Genomic DNA, 19,810 nt, shown 5'->3' on the forward strand with positions numbered 1-19,810 from the left:
ATCAAACTTCTAAGTTAACGCGATCAAAAGATACAGCAGTTATGCCGACACCTTAGACGAATTTCCGTCACACGCTAGGGAATCAAAACCTACAAGGTACTTCCCGTGAACTCAGAATCTTGAAATTCGCCACGAAGCAGCGTTATATAGTACAGATAAAGGAAAAATTGCGAAAATGATAAATTTGAAGTTACATAAAATATTAAAATATTATTTTTGCTTACACGACATAAAATATTTTTTTAATAATTATAAACTTACTACCTACCCTTTTTTACATGAACGCGTAGAGATATTAAAGTTGAAATTCATATCAAACACTTCTTAAATATAATTGCCTCTAAACTGTAAAAAATTTTAAATCATTCAAAGGTCATTGGGCACCTTAGTATGGAACACGGCGGATACGAACGAAATATAGCACAGTATAATGATAAAGGCTCTGATTTACTATGGCATTAGTCGCATCTATGTGAACCATGGGATTCTAGAGAAAATCAGGTGTAAACATCAAATATTTTCCTCATTTCAATGGGGAATTTAAACGACCAAGTTTGACGGATTTGAGAAATCATTTCTTTGTAGTGAAAGAGTATACTCGCCGTTTATTTCCATTGTCATCAGGTCAGGATCTGATGATGGAAATCCTGAGAAATCGAGGGCAACTATCAGAAATTGTAGGCATGCATAGGATTAAAACTTGATTCTCAGATGTATGTCTGGTGATACTATCAAACAGTGAAAGTTTAGAGCTTACCTGATGATGGAGACGTGAGAAAGTCGAGAGAACTCTATGTATATTTAAAAAAATAAAAGATCCCATTAGTAGTGAATTCTCATCACCTAAAATAAAATAAGCTCCAACACTAGGTTACGTTATAAATTGTAAAGGAGTTCCCATAACTATATCTGATCTTTGCTATCGATGCCACAATGGCAGTTAAACCTATCTATGTGGAAAGTCTTCGCCAATACGAATAAAATAAGCCCAAACACGTGGTAGTTGCAACATACCGTTCAGAAGTTCCCTCGACTCTCTGTAGTCTCCATAATCAAATCAGCTCCAAACCTTCACTGTTTACAAGTACCCTCAAAAATACACTCACATGTCTGGTTTTGACTCGATGCGTGACTACAATATTCAAGAGTTGCCATCGATTTCTCAGGGTTTCCAGATCCTCATCAGAACCTGGTCATCCGAATTGGCATGTTCTTTCTTTATGAAAAGTCTTTAACAATAAAAACTAGCATTGCAACCTGTACAATCCTCTGAAACTGCTTGTCTTTTATATTTTTCAAACGATCCTGGACATTCGTCTCCATGGAATTTTAATAAAATATTTATATTCAAAGAAACGTCATACCATTCTCCACGATTTAAAACTACTTTGATTCATGTCCGCCACTTTTTACAAAGCGGGTCAGATATGCCCAATGACCTTTAAGACATAATTAGTTATTTTCAATCAGATTTCTGAATGATGACTATAAAATGTTGTATATAAATAACTTTAATAAAATAACTTTTACAAAGTACTGGCCTACTATTTTAGTTATATTATAAAATAAAATATATTAGCTATTTTGACTCTCACGAAATTACCATAACTATGATTGTTCTAAACTGAACGGTTGGCGCGAGACTCACTTTTTATCTATACAGGATTTGTACGGAACCCTCGGTGCGCGAGTCCGACTCGCACTTGGCCGGTTTATTTTTTGTTGCTATAAATTCCGAACGTATTATTTCACAAATAGTTATTGTCGTTCTGAACGCAGTTTTAGTAAGCGTTCGTATTGGTCAATATTTACGTAAGTAGAAGACAGCCAATAGCAGCCGACCAGCCATTTTCCTCAATCTGTCAAAAAGCAAATGTCAAACATTTCTGAAACAAACCTCAATAATTTTGCGAATATTCTAACAAAAGTGTAAGAAATATTAGTCAAATTCCGTTTTAAAATGTCGGAAAATGGGCACGATGCGTAAGAAAACTCAAGTGTCGTTCGTGATTAGAGACGAGGAGGAACGGCGGCATAAAAATGGTGTTAGTTCATTGCAACTCGATCCGATACAGGGCCGACTGTATTCGGCCGGCAGGGATGGAATCATTCGTGTGTGGAGTACTGCTACCGGTGTTCAGGACCGATACATCCAGAGTATGGAGCACCACACCGACTGGGTAAACGATATCGTGTTATGTTGCGGCGGCAAAAACTTAATCAGTGCTTCGTCAGATACGACTGTGAAGGTATGGAATGCGCCCAAAGGTTTCTGTATGTCGACATTACGAACTCATAAGGACTATGTACGTACATTAGCGTACGCTAAAGACAAAGAACAGGTGGCTAGTGCCGGTTTAGACCGAGCAATCTTCCTATGGGATGTCAACACATTGACAGCTTTGACTGCCAGTAACAACACAGTTACAACGTCAAGCCTTGTCGGCAACAAAGAGTCTATATACAGTTTGGCTATGAACCCTCCTGGAACTATTCTAGTTAGCGGATCTACTGAGAAAGTACTCCGTGTTTGGGACCCCAGGAACTGTTCAAGACTTATGAAGTTAAAAGGACATGCAGATAATGTTAAAGCTTTAGTTGTAAGCAGAGATGGAACGCAGTGTGTATCAGGCAGCTCGGACGGAACAATAAAATTGTGGTCTCTATCACAGCAGCGTTGCATTTCTACTATAAGAGTACATTCTGAAGCTGTGTGGGCATTATTAGCTACTGAAACATTTACTCATATCATTTCCGGTGGAAGAGATAGGCTAGTCATTATTACAGAATTACGAAACCCTGATAACTTTATGATAGTATGTGAAGAAACTGCCCCTATACTTAAATTATGCTTTACCGCTGACCAGACAGGAGTTTGGGTGTCAACATCAGAGTCTGACGTCCGATGCTGGAAACTGCCTCCTTTGAATTCCCTAGACATGTATAACCAAAACAATTATAATACTAACAATGTGTACCAAACACAGCCAATTCATCACATTCCCGGAGGTCCTGCAATAAAACATTACACTGTATTAAATGATAAGAGACATGTGGTCACAAAAGATACCGCGAACAACGTAGCCCTATATGACGTATTAAAAGCTTGTAAATTAGAAGATTTAGGAGAAGTAGACTATGAGGAAGAAGTGAAGAAAAGGTTCAAGATGGTTTACGTACCGAATTGGTTCAACGTTGATTTGAAGACTGGGATGTTGACGATACACTTGGGGCAGGACGAAACAGACTGTTTGAGTGCATGGGTTAGTGCCAAAGAGGCGGGATTGACGACGGAGAATGATCAGAAGGTGAACTTTGGTGCGTTGTTATTGCAAGCGCTGTTGGATCATTGGAATCATCCAAATAGAGTGAATGAAGCTGGGCAGAGGGTGATCGGGAATAATTATTTCAATGTACCTCTGCATACTCCTCTTATATTTAGTGAAGTTGGTGGGAGAACACTTTATAGATTACAAGTGAGTACCAAAGATTAATCATTGTGATTTAGTGTCAATAATTTATTTGATATATTCTATTTAAATTGTATGATGCATAAGGAATATCACTGCACTGCTCAGCTCTGCTGCTTGTATTTTATCATTGATCTTACCTTTAGTATTTTCGTAATTGAAATTCTCTTGTCTTGTCGTAATTGAAAACCTACAATTTACAATCCTTAAAATCAAACTAGACTAGAGAATCTTTCAGATAAAAAAGTAACCTTTTTCCACATAATAGTTTTTTTCTGCTGATATCTCATAGTTTTCGTTATTGATTATGTGTCTAAAAGAAATTTTACACATTTGAAAACAATATACCTAAAGAGGAATGCCATTTTTTTCCACAATGTGTACCAAAAACTAGATTTTTCTATTGTTTTTTTTCCTCAATTTATCTAAAACACCATATTCACTTCCAGGTAGGTGACGCAGGCGGTGAGACAGAAGGCAATCTCCTCGTAGAGACGGTGCCATCATGGGTGGTGGACGTAGCTATAGAGATGGCTGCACCCAAGCTGAACAAACTGCCCTTCTACTTACTGCCGCATTCCAGCTGTCAGAGTAAACAGGATCGGCAGAAGAAGGTATATTCATTGTGTTAAATTTTAACATTCCAAGATACATACATATTGACAAGTGAAGCTAATATAAGCGTGTTAAAAATAGAAGTTAATTTATTATGATAATGTAATAAATAATATAGCTTGAATATGTCAAACTAGACGGACTAGAACCAGTTTTTAATAAGTAGAAGCTAGAGTTACTTATATATTAAATTGATTAAAATGGATAAATTATTGACCTTGGATTTCAGTTAGTACGTATGATGATGATGAGAACTATAAATATTGTTAATGTTCTTCACAGCTTTAAAATACAGGGTGTGTCGTTCACAATCACATTAAATCCTATCGCATAGACTTTATGATATTCTATGGCGAATTGTAAAAAAAAAATAACTAATCCAATGGTTTGGCCACAGGAGTCATTTTTCGTTTTTGTAATTTACAACATCATGTGTAAAGCAGAGATAAAGTTAGAAGTATCGAATGTTTTGATCAGTTGACAGCTGTCAGTTTTCAAGGGAGAATTTCAGTTGTTTGTAATGACTGACGTTTATATAGTGTTCTAATTTTCACACATTTTTATTCTATACTAGCTTCCGCCAGCGGCTTCACCCGCGTGGTGTGTTGATAAAAAGTAGCCTATGTGTTAATCCAGGGTATCACCTATCTACATACCAAATTTCAATCAAATCAGTCCAGTCGTTTTTGCGTGATAGAATAACAAACATACATCCATACATTCTCACAAACTTTCACATTTATAATATAAGTAGGATATAAGTAGGATACTTTGTTTGAAAAATTATTTTTTTTATTTTTACGTATTTTTCTTTTTTGTTTGTGTTAATCGACATATATGAACTAGTATATTAACGCATTTCATTTAATGTGATTGTGAACGACACACCCGATATATCCAGATTCAGAAAATCGCTATAATTCTATAGTATGCCTAGATTACGTACTGGAAGTAAAATCAAACAAAAAAACTAACAGACATTCAAACAAATTTTCGCATTCAACGGTTCATTAGTTTTGGCTTGAAAGTTGGACTCAAACAGATAGTTTATTATAGCTTACAAGCTTCAGGTTTCAAATTATGATGATCTGAGATCTGTCTAGGCGGCTGGTTGACGCTTCTCGTGACCAAAAGGCTGGCTATTACCTCGGACAAAGGATCAGCATGGCCATCCAACGAGGTAATGCTGCCAACCTCTTGGGTACGCTCCCAGTTGCAGCGATGGGGATGAATTTTTTGACGCCTTTTAGATATAGTGTATATATATATGGTTTTTTTAATTGTTTTACTAGGATAGTTTTTTTTGTGTTGTAAATATCTATGTATATAACTATGTAAATAAAGTTTCCATTGATGAAGTACAAATTAATCACAATTAACATTTGGGTATGATTTAAGCTGTCACCAATTTAATTCATTTTGTGTTTCTTAAATAATAGGGTTTGCCCTCAAAATAGTAGATTTGTCACCAAATGTAGTCACCAAACAATATAAAATCATTTCCACAATAAATTACCGAAAATCATGGAGATATGGGGTCAAGTACCAAATAAATGATTTTGTATGTATTATAATAGGTTTGTCCTAATAGTATTTAAGCAAACTAATTTAAAGAGATCACCAATAAATCATATATTATATCACTAGAAAATTTCATGAAGGTCTAAAAATGTAGGGTGGTCGTCATCATCATTACAACCAAAAGAGTCTACTACTTAACTGGCCATGTGCCTCCCCCCAAGGGCTTTAGTTTCCACAGGTAGTATAAATATATTTAAATTAAATTTCTAGCTGAATAGTAAATAAAACAATTAATCAAAGTCAAAATAATCAATATTTATTGTTAAAAATCTCACTGCCCGCGCCCCGCATCGTATGATCGTACCTACAACCAACCTACAACCCATTCGTTGAGGCCCGAAAGCGCGCCAATTTGTCTCCCTTCCCTTCCTCTTCCCTTTGAACATATTTTTATTAAAATTATAAACTGATGTATTAAATTGGTAACGAATACATTATTTTAATAACTGAACGAAATAAAATGTAACTACTGTATTGGTGACAAAATAACAAATAAAAAGGAGTCGCAGTCAGGGATCGATTAATCGATTTATTTGGTGACAGATCTACCATTTTGAGCACCAAGCTATTATTTAAGTAATAAAACTATTATTATAAGAACGAAGTTTATATTCATGTAATGCACTACAATTTTATTGGTAATCCATCTCATATTTTACACATTATATTAACAATAATTTGCTAATTCATACCTGGGAACACTCTTTGTTTATCTGAGAACGAAAATATTTCGTGGCGATAGATCTATTTATTAGGTGATACAACTTGATGACAAATATAAATTTTGGTGACAAAAAATATAGTTCCCTTAACATTTTTGCATGCAATTCGCATGATTAAGCGTCATTATTCACATAATCTTAGTTTCGTAATATGTGCATGCTTAGTAACACTCTTGCCCAATGCATAATCATACATACATGATATTCATTGATACTTGCTACAGTAAAATAATGGTGTACCTACATAAATGTTACTGGAAAATAACAAGAGCCGTAAGTTTATATTATATCCTAGGAAATGTGAGCGTAAAAAAATACCTCTTTATCTCTCGTTTAGAATTCTACTAAAGTTTATAATTAATAGTTAAGGTGTGTAGATATTTTATTTAATGAATGCTGAGCTATACAATAAACAATGTTTATGTACATTTTATCTACATTTACACACTCAATATGTGAATGTACTCTCTATTTATGTTATTCTGATGTATTACTGTTAATGATTTCCCTGTCCCATTAGTCATAGTAAGTTTCATTAAAATCTGTCCAGCATATTTTGTTGCTTAAAAGTTACATCCATCCAAATTTTCATCTTTACAGCTTTAGAAAGGTACTTTAACTATCGTTTTACCAATTCCAGGACCGTCTAGTAGCCAACGACTTCATCCAATGCCGTAAAGTAGCAGAACACGTGGTAGAGAAGATAGTGGGCGGTGGCGACGTGAACGGCGCGAGTGCCGGCAGCGGCCGCGCCAGCGCCAACGAGGACAGCGGCAACGACGCGCCGGAGGAGAGGGTCGAGCTGCTCTGCTGCGATCAGGTAACTAGAGGGGGTTCTAGAATGTTCCAGAGACTCGTCGAAGTTTCTAGAGAATTAAAAGGAACTTTGGTGGTGGGTGTGAACACCGAATCAGGTATTGTTGGTTCATCTAACGTGTGTAATACTATTCCTTTGTTGGGCTAGCTTCTGTCAGCGGTGTCACCGGAATCCCATGGAAAGTACTCCACGCACCCGGTAAAAAGTAGCCTTCCACGGTAAAAAGGCTATTGGCCCAGCCAATAGCCGCACTGCCGTGCCCCCAGATCTAACACAAATGTGTGAATGCGTTAGATGTTTGAAGTCGGATCAGTAGTGGTTAAGATTAGCGCATTCAAGAAAACAAAAAAAAATATTTTATCATATAAGTTAAAATTTTAGATTTATTTACCAAACTTCTTAAATAAATTACTTAACATGCTTGCATAAGTTGGTTCAGTCTATTTTAGGAGCTTTTGAACTGCCATCAGTCACTCTCATGTTATACCTATATTCCTTATTTCAGAAATATTTTAAACTAAATTGAACTTATTTTAATATGTCATTTCAGGTGCTCGACCCCAACATGGACCTTCGTACCGTCCGCCACTTCATATGGAAATCCAACGTGGAGTTCACACTACACTACAGAGTTCTAAAACAATGAAACAAGCCTTATTTCTCTAAGGACCAGTTTCGAAAGTATTGCACTTTCCACTGCATCTATAGACTATGACAGTGATGTGATCGAACGGTTTTATCAATGTATTTATTTTTCCCAATGTCAATACTTTGACTGGTTGCGGGAAATTCAAATATAAAATCCAAACTAATATTATAAATGCGAAAGTAACTATCTGTCTGTCTGTCTTTTCTTCACGCCTAAACTACTGAACCGATTTGTGTGAAATTTGGTACAGAAATAGTTTGGAACTTGAAAAAGGACATGGGATAGTTTTGATTACAAAAACCAAAATTTATTCCAGACATACAGCGCCATCTATTAGTCAAAAGTCGGCATCAATTCACTATTCCAAGCGTACGAAGTCGCGGGCATAAGCTAGTGTGTTTATATTAAAACATTTTATATTTAAATTGACCGCTACCGGCTACCGGAATTCCTTACCCAGACCAATTAAATTGTCTTTGCAGTAGTAAAGAACGAATGCAGTATAAGTATTATATTGAAGTTTAACATTTTATTGTTGCATTGTATTGTATTTATGTATGTATTCCATATTTAAAATATATTTTTCATGATATTTGTAATAGCTAGTCCAAATGAGCAATCAATAATCTGTATAAAAATTACAATTTAATTTCAAATCCTAAAAAAAATTATAGTGACATTTTCATATTCTTACAAAATGTTGGGAGCGATCTCATTGGTAGAAACTACACATGAAAATACGTTTGACCAATAGAAACACGATATTCACCTGTCACTTTTGGCGCGAACCGCCATCTTTAATTCCTAACCTCTATAAATAAGATACGATAATATTTAAATGTAATAAAAGCTTTAAACATTAAAAGCGACTCGCGAACTCGTTTTAAAGCTTGAATAAATATAAAAGAAAACGACTGTTAATTAATTACAATAAAATAAATATATATACTAGTAAATACGGTGTGTTCATAATCTACCAACGGTTACCTTAAACATCATTTTTGTACATGGGTGCGTTCATAACGTGGTAGAAATACATAAACCTTTGGTCTTACACATCTTTATAATTAGAGCAAGGAGGTTGACCCTCATCAAGTTAGGAGTAAACTATTGTAGGGTAGCTAAATGATAAACATGGATTATAGAAAATGGACATCATTACTTAGAATAGTATCAGAAAAATGTGAAAGTGACAGCTACCAAACGGCCTGTAGAAGATACGCTTTCTTTTTCTTTTATATTTGTGGTCAATATTTTGTTGAATGGGTAATCCATTTTCTGTTTATGAATGTCAACTGTAGACATCATTATTGCCACAGATGTATTTTAATCAACACTTATCAATTCTTTCTTTCTACAACGAATGCTGTATGTACCTACTCTGAGTGTTCATGATTTCAACAAGTGTATCACCATAAAGTACTGTTCAATGAAATAGTTCCAATTACACTAAATAAATAATTGTATCAGAATGTATTAAAGTTTGTAAAAAATATGCTAACACAATTATGTAAATCACACAATTATGTTAATGTCAATGTATGTGATTGACTAAATTTCAAACATATTTTCACAAAATAACTGCCATAGAAATTATATCAATTATTTTGAAGGTGCTTCAAAACTGCTTATATCGTAATCGAAATTTAATATATAAAATATTATTCTTAAAGCGAGTTTGAACTATGTTTTCATTATACGTTTACCATAAATACTGGCGTCAAATAAAACCTATTTTACTGATCACATAATACATAATCAGCGATTGTGAATATAATTGTACATCTAGATAATATTATAATGTACTTGGCTATAAAAAACTCGTTCATATAAAATTGTATAGCACACTACACTATTAGGTAAAATATATAAGTAATTAATAAATAATTGTATTTATGTAACATCTGAAATTATCTATTGTTAAGATGGTATTAACGAAATTCCTAAGCATAAACGTAAAGTGAAGTTGCCACCAGATTTTCATGATAGATAAATGGCAGAAGTACGATAGTTAACAGTTATCGTCATATAAGTTTGCTGCTCCGACGTTAGCCACAAGTGACCTCGCGGAAGGTAATGAAACAACAATAATCAAAAAACAATAATAGTAGTTCCAGTAATAGTAACAGCGCTTAAAGTGGCTGACTTCAGAGTGGCAATTTTATTTGACGAGTATTGTCATTTCAACAATAATGTTGTTTTCTTTATGTTTGTAATATTATTTCGTCAATTTCTGGTGTAAACTGTACCTAGTTTCGGTGTTTCCGATCATTGGGCTTAATTCTTTTTGATTCCAATGTGTTATTTTGGTTTTAAGAGATATTGCCCCAATTTTCTTTGTAGCTATTTTATTCCTGTATTAAATTTATTAATTCTTTGTCTATAATGATACTTATTGATAAAATTGTTCATAAATAATTGAAATTCTTGTATCTTAATTTAATTTTGATGCAAAATTATTGCCAGTGAAAATATCTCGTCGCTTTGGTTGCTCTTGGGAATAGAAATAAGGAATTAAAACAATACTTAAGACCTCGTTGCACCATTTAACTATAACGATAACCAAACCATAACCAGCCGTATACTTGCCGCCCATTGGTCAAATCGGCAATTTGACAGCTGAAAATGGTTCGGTTATTGTTAAAGTTGAATAGTGTACTGACCCTTATAAAAAATAACTTTCAAAGTGTTCAGAAACCGCCATGGCAGCTAGAATTGCGGTTGGCAATTTGTCAGTGTAGCCCTCTACAAGAATTGTTCGATAATGGGCTCTAGCGACTAAAATAAGTTTCAAGTCACAATATAAGTGGAGTCGACGCGAAAGATAAATACGTGTAGATGCTCTAGAGATGTCTACTGTAAAATTGTGGCATGCTTGTAATTATACTATTTGAAATAAAGTTGTTAATTTAATTTTGTTGTTTTTTTTTTTGGTTCTGAGTTCTGTCCCCTGGTATGCATCTGCTTCTATCTTAACTCTTGAGCAGCGTAAATACCCATGAATTTCCCATAATATCGTACATAAAGGGAGTAGGTAAGAAAGTGGAAGTATACGGAAGAGTAGGTACAGTAAACTGCACATTAGTGGTAACTGTCATGCACCTTAACGCAATAGTAATAAGTACGATTTTCCTATAAAACTATTACCACTGACCTGAAGTTGACTGTACATAGGACTCCTCCTATGTACAGTCTAAGTACTCCTACTTACATGAGGTTATAAGGAGAATACATAAAAAATAAATGTGACCGTGACGGCACGAACAAGTGAATGAGCATAGGCATGCCCACAGTAACCACTACGGTAGATCCGCAATTGCTTCTCATTTATTATTTTGAAATAACAAGAATCGTTTGAAATGATTATTTATTGGTATCCAAAAATACACATTTTAACAACGAATAACACTTGAGCAACATTCGAAGTTTACGTTCAGAAAATTATTTACAGAATAATTTTGTGACTTCATGTTTCTGAACAAGCGCTAAACCGTCACGTAATCTGTCAAATTCGTAACAACATAACCTAAAAACTTGTTGACCTCAATGAAAAACTGAAAATATTTACAGAAAAATGAGTGCAAGACTCATATTGCGGTCTTTATATTGTAGTTTTACAACAAAACCACCTATTCGACGCAGTTTCCTGCCTGCAAATAGGTTATATGTTGGTATATTTCGTGTTTCTTGTAATGACTACTGTACCAAAGTAGAAGCTCAGGTTGTGGAGAAGAAACACTGTAATATAGGTACTATTGGCCATGTAGACCATGGTAAGACGACCCTGACTGCAGCTATTACAAAGATATTGGCAAATGATGGGTTGGCGCAGTATGTATCATATGACGAGATTGACCGTGCACCAGAGGAAAAAGCTAGAGGTAACTCATATTGTTCATCCATAAAATTAATGCTTCAATAATAATATATAACCGAAAAACTATATTCAGACTCCTAAATGCTAACAGTCAGACAGCTCTTTGTGCTCAAGTCCACCTTGAGAAGACATAGAAGCGTCCCACGCCCAGATCCAGGTAGACGTAGCAAGATGCCGGTATGCCCAAGCAAATTTTGTAGGACTTCTTTCGCCAGAAAGCAGTTTGTTTCTCTGAACATAAAAATCTACAATGAATTAAATAAGAAACTCAATATCGGAAAACTCAATCGATTGGCTACTGGCACTCGAGTGGCACTTTAAAAACACCCTTACTGACTGGCTTCCAACTATGAACTACACTAAAACCGAAGAATTACTGACTTACATCGCATAACCAACTTTCACTTTACCTCCACAAACAGGCTCAAACAAAACATACAATCATGTTAAGAAACCCAATCATGCACATACTCACCCATACACATACTCCTCACACACTTAAACACACACACACATACACACAACAAACACGACACATGGTCCTATAGAGAATAGCTTAATATTCAAATTAAATTTTAATCTTTATTTATCTTGTAAGCAGTGACAACGTTTCACATACAGTATCAATATTGTAATTGTATTAACAGGCAAATACACGACTAAACACTGCCACCGAAGATACAAGCTTTTGCTTAGTTTGGGAGACAGTGATAGCACCTACAGCGTAATACATTAACTTGTGATGTAAATATTAGAAATAAGTCCTGTGAAACTGTATAAACTGAGACAATAAAGATTATTTATTATTTAATATTACCTGATTGTTTATTTTTTTATTTCATATTAAATCATTTTGATAAAAATATGAGTCACTGTACTCTTATTAGGTAACTATTTCAGGATATACCTACCTGTAGAAATAACTTTACCCATTGTATGCCAGAGCACAGATATGCACGAAAAAAAATATGTTTCGAACTGTCTTATTTACCCCCATACAAGTAACTATTTCAATCGCTACTTATTTTGCCCTTTCAAATTCTATTTACTGAAACTAAACTTTTTTCTCTCAAAGAAGATCTTACTTAAGTTAGGCATAAATTTTCAGGTATCACAATAAACGCCGCCCACGTAGGCTACAGCACAAAGCTACGTCACTACGCACACACTGACTGTCCCGGCCACGCAGACTACATCAGAAACATGATATCAGGAGCCTCGCAGATGGATGCCTCGATCCTTGTGGTGGCAGCTAATGACGGGCCGATGCCGCAGACGAGAGAACATTTATTGTTGGCCAAGCAAGTTGGCATACAGTATATTTTGGTGTATATTAATAAGGCTGATTTAGTTGATAATGAGGTGAGTACAATTTATTAATATACTGGCTGATTCATGCTGGTACTGGTAGTTTCACCCCTGTCCTGTAGGAACTTCTTATACCTAGATAAATGTTTCCCAACATTGAAAGAAATTTTCAAATTGGTTCAGTAGTTTCAGAGCTTGATAGTAGTAGATTAAAAACATAAAAAAAAAATCATACAACTATAGATCATGCAGAACAATTTAAAGTGTAATTACCTATGTTGAAGGTATTTCATTTAGAAGGCAAAAGGTGTCCCAATATTTATTAATTCTGTACTTCAATTACATAGCCTACAAATGAATAAAACTGTGAAATTGCTTTTGAACCCCAGTTCATAAATTAAAATCAATATTTTTGTTTTCAGCTGCTAGAGCTTGTAGAAATTGAAATGAGGGAGCTGCTATCAGATTTTGGCTATGATGGCAACACTGTGCCCATGATCTGTGGTTCAGCATTGAAGGCATTAAATGGTGATGAGTCTGAATTTGGTAAGTAGCTACATATACCTGTATTTTACTATTCTCAAACACACAGCTTAAGATTAGCTGCTATAAGCTTTAAAAATAAAGTGTATTTGTGCAAATAAGTAAAAACAACCCATTTTCAGTTGGCAAATCGCCAATTTTACCAATGGGCGGCAAGTATACGGCTCGTTTTGGTTTGGTTATCGTTACAGTTAAATTATCATAATTGCAGTACTGCTCTAATCTTAACTATTGTGTACTTTCATAAAATTTTAATTTCCAATTTTTCTTTCTTTATGTTTTTGCAGGTGCACCATCAATCCGCAAGCTCCTATCCACAATGGATGAATACGTCCCTCCCATAGTGCGGGATCTATCCTCCCCCTTCCTCATGCCCATAGACAATGCCTTCACAGTCCCCGGCAGAGGGACAGTAGTCGTTGGTACCATAAAGCGAGGAATTATGAAGAAGAACGCAGATGCTGAGCTCTTGGGTTTTGGCAATAATATTAAGACTACTATTTCTGATGTTCAGATTTTTAAGGAGAGTGTGCCTGAGGTTTGTATTTGTTACTCTTGTCAAAATTAAGCATGTTATAAAAACAAGAATTCCTGCCCTCCTCTTTCCATTTGATTTTGCTAGGTAGAAAAGTATATAGCGAATAAAAGCAGGTTTAGCACTACACAACTAGACTTCCTCAACAGTTCATAGGCCGACAATGAGAACTTAGACGCCACTTCCAACCACTTCAATGAATTGTGGTTTTGTTACAATATTTGTAAAAAATTGCCTTCTTTACTTATGGAATCCTGATTAAGGCAATCTTTTTGTGGAACGTGAATTAACAAGACGTGAATTGAAGTGATATCAAGACATATTATAGACACATAGGCTTATCTATAACCCTGATGATTTTCTTACCATTTCAGGCTTTAGCCGGCGACAACGTAGGAGTATTACTCAGAGGAATGAAGATAAAGTCAGTGGAAACGGGAATGCTTCTGACAGCAGCAAAGAGCTGTTTTCTAAGCAACCACTACAAAGCAAAGATATATTTCTTGACGAGGAACGAGGGTGGAAGAAGGAAGCCTGTATTCTCTAAGTATTCGCAGCAAATGTTCAGTGGAACTTGGAATATTGCTTGTAGAATTGATTTGGGTAAGTTTTCAATGCTAAAAGCTGTTCATTTTTTTAATGTATCATACAAAATATAGGTAACTCTTCCCAACTGTATAAAAAATGGCCATTGAATTATGGTGATTAGTACTTGAATTGATTTAAATTTTGTATTTTAACAAAAAATAACTAAAATAAAACTGGCTTATGACTATGGCACGTCTGCTCTGGAGGAGAATCGAAAAATGTTGTGATTTAATTCTTATTTTTACCTTTTTTCTAGATCCATCACTTCACATGATGATGCCAGGAGACCACGGCGAAGTATATTTAACCCTTCTCCAAGACATGGTGATGACTGTCGGTCAACCCTTCACTATTCGAGAGAATAATGTTACCGTAGCTACCGGTATCATTACCGACTTGCTAAAGTCAATAAATGTGCCTAAAGGGAAATTGGGAAAAGTCGTGCTAAAGTTAGAAGAATGAATGTTGTAAATAGTATTTGTATTAAACTGTAGATATTGTTAATAAATTGTTATTATGTATATTTGGCTGTTTTTTTTGTGTGCGTTCGCGCAGCGGAATGTTGTTGAATTTAAAGATTTTAATTATGCAGATAATTAGTGTATGACGTCCTATAATTGTGTATGGTAAATAAAAATTTGTGTATGCAGCCATTGTGGAGAAATTCACCAAAAACAGATTCCGCTGGGCGAACGTTGGCGAACGTTGTCCTGGCGGAACTTTTTTTAATCCATAGACTTTAGAAGAAAAGAGATGTGTCCGAAAATTAGTGTGTATTTGTGTATAATTGATTATGTATGAATGAAATCAGTGCATGCATAAACTTCGGAGAAATTCAAGTTTCCGCTACGCGAACGTTTGGCCATTAGCTAGTTTTCATATAAAGCGCTTACATAGAGAGCTGTAGATTTTTACATACGTTGTTTTGAATTTGTTTATATTTGTTTAAAAAACAGATTTAGAAAAAAGTAGTAGGGTTCAAAAGATAAAAATATAAACGTAAAATACACTTATTAGGTCTTAGTTCTTAAAGTATGCAGTTTGGGGTCTAGATTTTCACGTTTACACAAACCTTGTAAGTGTCTCCAACATGTTGCCAAGTATCAATGATGTTCTGTTAGTAATTAAAAAGTTATAGGATATTTTACCATGAACAGATCACTGTTTACAAAGCAGTCGAATATCACGACGTTCTAAAGGAATTGCATGGTAAAATGTATGCCAATAATTAGTTTAATCATTCAACTATTCACTTGCAAAATTTCATGTCATTAAATTCAGTAATTAAAGAAAGACAATTATAATACTGACGGAGCATCGAAACCCTACATAATCCGACCAAGTTCGGATAGCTACAAAAAAGCGGCCGTGCCATATGTCTAAGCAACGTTCTTAATTTGGAAGGTTAGTATATTTATTAATATGGTACAGTTGCGTACACAAGCGTTAGGAAAAAATAAAACAATTGCATTTCTTGAATGAAAAATATTTTTTAAATAATAATGCCACTATCTACGACATTTTAGTTAAAATACGTAACGTTAATTAACGCTATTTTAATCACGTACTCAAGTAATTTATGTAAGTAATAATAATAAAAATATTTTTGTACACGGATATTTAAATAGAGAAGCACTTGTTCATTGAAGATTTATTTTTATCGTAGATAGTGGCATTATTATTAAAAAAATATTTTTCAATCAAGAAATACAATTGTTTTATTTTTTCCTAACGCTTGTGTACGCAACTGTACCATATTAATAAATACTAACCTACCAAGTTAAGAACGTTGCTTAGACATATGGCACGGCCGCTTTTTTGTAGCTATCCGAACTTGGTCGGATTATGTAGGGTTTCGATGCTCCGTCAGTATTATAATTGTCTTTCTTTAATTACTGAATTTAATGACATGAAATTTTGCAAGTGAATAGTTGAATGATTAAACTAATTATTGGCATACATTTTACCATGCAATTCCTTTAGAACGTCGTGATATTCGACTGCTTTGTAAACAGTGATCTGTTCATGGTAAAATATCCTATAACTTTTTAATTACTAACGGAACATCATTGATACTTGGCAACAAGTTGGAGACACTTACAAGGTTTGTGTAAACGTGAAAATCTAGACCCCAAACTGCATACTTTAAGAACTAAGACCTAATAAGTGTATTTTACGTTTATATTTTTATCTTTTGAACCCTACGACTTTTTCTAAATCTGTTTTTTAAACAAATATAAACAAATTCAAAACAACGTATGTAAAAATCTACAGCTCTCTAGGTAAGCACTTTATATGAAAACTAGCTAATGGCCAAACGTTCGCGTAGCGGAAACTTGAATTTCTCCGAAGTTTATGCATGCACTGATTTCATTCATACATAATCTAGACACACGGCAGTGTGTCCGCCAAGTTCGAGCAAAAAAAGCGACACACCGGCCGTGGGTTATATTACACGAACCATTTCGGGCCAAATTCGACCCCCCTGTAACTCAAAATCTATTTTATTTATGCATATCAAATTTCTAGTATCTGTTGAGACCCTCTCACTTATCTAAAATACAAAATTTCATTAATATACCTATTGTAGATCTTGAGATATTGACGTCAGAAAATAGCTATTTTTACTATACACTCACTGACTGACTGATTCACTGACTCACTCATCAAAAACCTATAGTCTGTTTTTTAATCTCGTAGACTAAATTGACACTTGCAAAATGTCAAACTTTCTAATAATTTTGCTAGCTCTGTGGTGCAGTGTTGTACTTACGATACCGGTTCGTTGAATCGTAACTTTTTACAATAAGTCATCCTGAAATAATGGGCTTATCATTGATGATTACGCATGGTTTTGCGTGGTCAGATATCCCTGGCAGTTTGTAGCACGTCGTACAGCCATGTGTACGTACGTGAATTTTAAATATAAAACTTTGAATGAATATTAAATTCGTCTATTATAGATAAAAAGTTACGATTCAACGAACCGGTATCGTAAGTACAACACTGCACCACAGAGCTAGCAAAATTATTAGAAAGTTTGACATTTTGCAAGTGTCAATTTAGTCTACGAGATTAAAAAACAGACTATAGACCACTTCCAATGGTCGTATTGACTTGAAATTTGGCATGGAGGTAGGTCTTTATGTCAAGGTAAAGGGAAAAATCTGAAAATGGCCAAGTGTGAGTCGGTTTCAAAATAATGAAGGTGTTTTATACCCGGTGTAAATTTATACCCCTAAGGCGATTATCACACTGCCCCGCATGATGCAGCGTAGTGCGTGGATGCGTTTTTTTCCGTTGTATGGAAATATCTCCGTTTGTATGGAAAACACGCATAGTCCAACACACTGAAAATGCATCCACGCGCGTTCATGCGGATCACGCACATACATGCGGATAAACACGCACCTCCGCGCGTAGGTGCGGGGCGAGACGCAAGGTATGGCACACTGAATCCCGCAATGCCGCGCGTGATTTTGAATGGGCGTGACGTGTATATTTGAAAATGGAACTCGCTGTGCGTGAATTTACAAAACGCACCTACGCGCGTGAGTGCGTGAAAAACCCGCACGATGATGCAGATCTGCACTCCCGCAGGAACGCGCGTAGGTGCGTCGACACGCAAGATGCAGCTTGATGCGGGGCAGTGTGAAGATCACCTAAGGATCTAAAACTACTAAATTTATCTATATTTATATAATATATCTTCGAATGGTACAAAGGTTTGTATTTAGTCAAAGTAAAGTAAAAATCTGAAAACGGCCAAGTGTGAATCACTTTCGAAAATAACGAATGTGTAACTTTGATCCACGAACATAATATATGATAACATGTCATGTCAGTCAGTTGGTAAATCTAGTCCATTTATTTAATCTAGTTCATTTCTTTGTAAGAAACATAGTGCATATAAAAAAATCTAAAAGATAGTATAAATGAGTCATTTCTTTGACTAACTTCATCATAAGAAAAAATAAAAATAAACAACCTTACAAAAATAAATGAAATCCCACCCAAAACAGAAATGTGAAAGACTGCCAAGTTCGATAATATGGGAATGCTTCGCCTATAAAAGAAGTGAGATCTGAATAAGTACCAAGTTCCATACACATACCTCAGTTAAAAATAGTTGCTTTTTAATGATGTTACTTGGCAAGTTTTAATAGAAAATTAAATACTTGATTCATTGCGTTTAGTAGGTTTATAACGGTGTATGAAAACTTGCCAAGTAACATCATTAAAAAGCAACTATTTTTAACTGAGGTATGTGTATGGAACTTGGTACTTATTCAGATCTCACTTCTTTTATAGACGAAGCATTCCCATATTATCGAACTTGGCAGTCTTTCACATTTTTGTTTTGGGTGGGTCAATTATACACAAATACACACTATTTTTTGGACACATCTCTTTTCTTCTAAATCTATGGATTAAAAAAAGTTCCGCCAGGACAACGTTCGCCAACGTTCGCCCAGCGGAATTTGTTTTTGGTGAATTTCTCCACAATGGCTGCATACACAAATTTTTATTTACCATACACAATTATAGGACGTCTTACACTAATTATCTGCATAATTAAAATCTTTAAATTCAACAACATTCCGCTGCGCGAACGCACACGTTTTTTTTTTTTGTTAGAATTCTAAGGCCCGGTTTTTCGTACATTACGTAAAGTTAAAGTTAAAAGAACAATGTCAGACGTCCATAGTAACTTAGGCTCAATAAAAATATTTCATGTACAGTGAAAATTCTTACAGTTTTTTGTGTAGTTTAATGTCAGAAGCATTTCTATGTTTTCCACTTTTGCATTGAACTTCTCAAAACCAAATTATTCAAACGAAAAACCTGAACTCGATAAACAAAATAATTACTTATTAACATGATATTTTTTTTTGTTGTCAATCTTGACCACGTTTAATTTGACATTTTTATTAGGAAATTTTAACGTTCAACAACGCTTTTTGAATTTAAACCCTGTTCATTTTACTGTAAGTAGAATTTAACCCTAACCTTGACGTAACCGAGCTTCGAACAACCGGGCCTAAAACAAGGGGTTCGAAATAAAACTGCACAAAACATTTTATTCATTATATATTTTTGTCAGA

At 34.8% G+C, this 19,810-nt stretch overlaps 2 protein-coding genes across 2 annotated transcripts; both read left to right on the forward strand.

Moving 5' to 3' along the window:
- The first annotated feature begins 1,702 nt into the window (after window positions 1–1,702).
- LOC124642289 (WD repeat-containing protein 48 homolog) lies at window positions 1,703–10,767 on the forward strand. The gene is made up of 4 exons (XM_047180651.1): window positions 1,703–3,476; window positions 3,920–4,084; window positions 7,029–7,208; window positions 7,756–10,767. Exons 1-4 carry the CDS (start codon window positions 1,971–1,973, stop codon window positions 7,849–7,851), a joined length of 1,947 nt encoding a protein of 648 aa, XP_047036607.1. The 5' UTR covers window positions 1,703–1,970; the 3' UTR covers window positions 7,852–10,767.
- Window positions 10,768–11,350: 583 nt separating this feature from the next.
- On the forward strand, window positions 11,351–15,228 carry LOC124642439 (elongation factor Tu-like). The gene is made up of 6 exons (XM_047180854.1): window positions 11,351–11,735; window positions 12,840–13,093; window positions 13,462–13,585; window positions 13,870–14,120; window positions 14,492–14,720; window positions 14,962–15,228. Exons 1-6 carry the CDS (start codon window positions 11,429–11,431, stop codon window positions 15,165–15,167), a joined length of 1,371 nt encoding a protein of 456 aa, XP_047036810.1. The 5' UTR covers window positions 11,351–11,428; the 3' UTR covers window positions 15,168–15,228.
- Window positions 15,229–19,810: the final 4,582 nt, after the last annotated feature.

The sequence above is a fragment of the Helicoverpa zea genome, chromosome 24 (genome assembly GCF_022581195.2).
Source record: "Helicoverpa zea isolate HzStark_Cry1AcR chromosome 24, ilHelZeax1.1, whole genome shotgun sequence".
In the NCBI taxonomy this organism is placed as follows: domain Eukaryota; kingdom Metazoa; phylum Arthropoda; class Insecta; order Lepidoptera; family Noctuidae; genus Helicoverpa; species Helicoverpa zea.

Excerpts from the sequence above, each read along its gene's own strand:
- LOC124642289 (XM_047180651.1), top strand. The coding sequence starts at position 1,971 with ATGGGCACGATGCGTAAGAAAACTCAAGTGTCGTTCGTGATTAGAGAC. Across the intron at positions 3,477-3,919 it reads GAACACTTTATAGATTACAA|GTAGGTGACGCAGGCGGTGA; the intron begins GTGAGTACCAAA and ends ATTCACTTCCAG. Across the intron at positions 7,209-7,755 it reads AGCTGCTCTGCTGCGATCAG|GTGCTCGACCCCAACATGGA; the intron begins GTAACTAGAGGG and ends ATGTCATTTCAG.
- LOC124642439 (XM_047180854.1), top strand. The coding sequence starts at position 11,429 with ATGAGTGCAAGACTCATATTGCGGTCTTTATATTGTAGTTTTACAACA. Across the intron at positions 13,094-13,461 it reads CTGATTTAGTTGATAATGAG|CTGCTAGAGCTTGTAGAAAT; the intron begins GTGAGTACAATT and ends TTTTGTTTTCAG. Across the intron at positions 14,721-14,961 it reads TGCTTGTAGAATTGATTTGG|ATCCATCACTTCACATGATG; the intron begins GTAAGTTTTCAA and ends CCTTTTTTCTAG.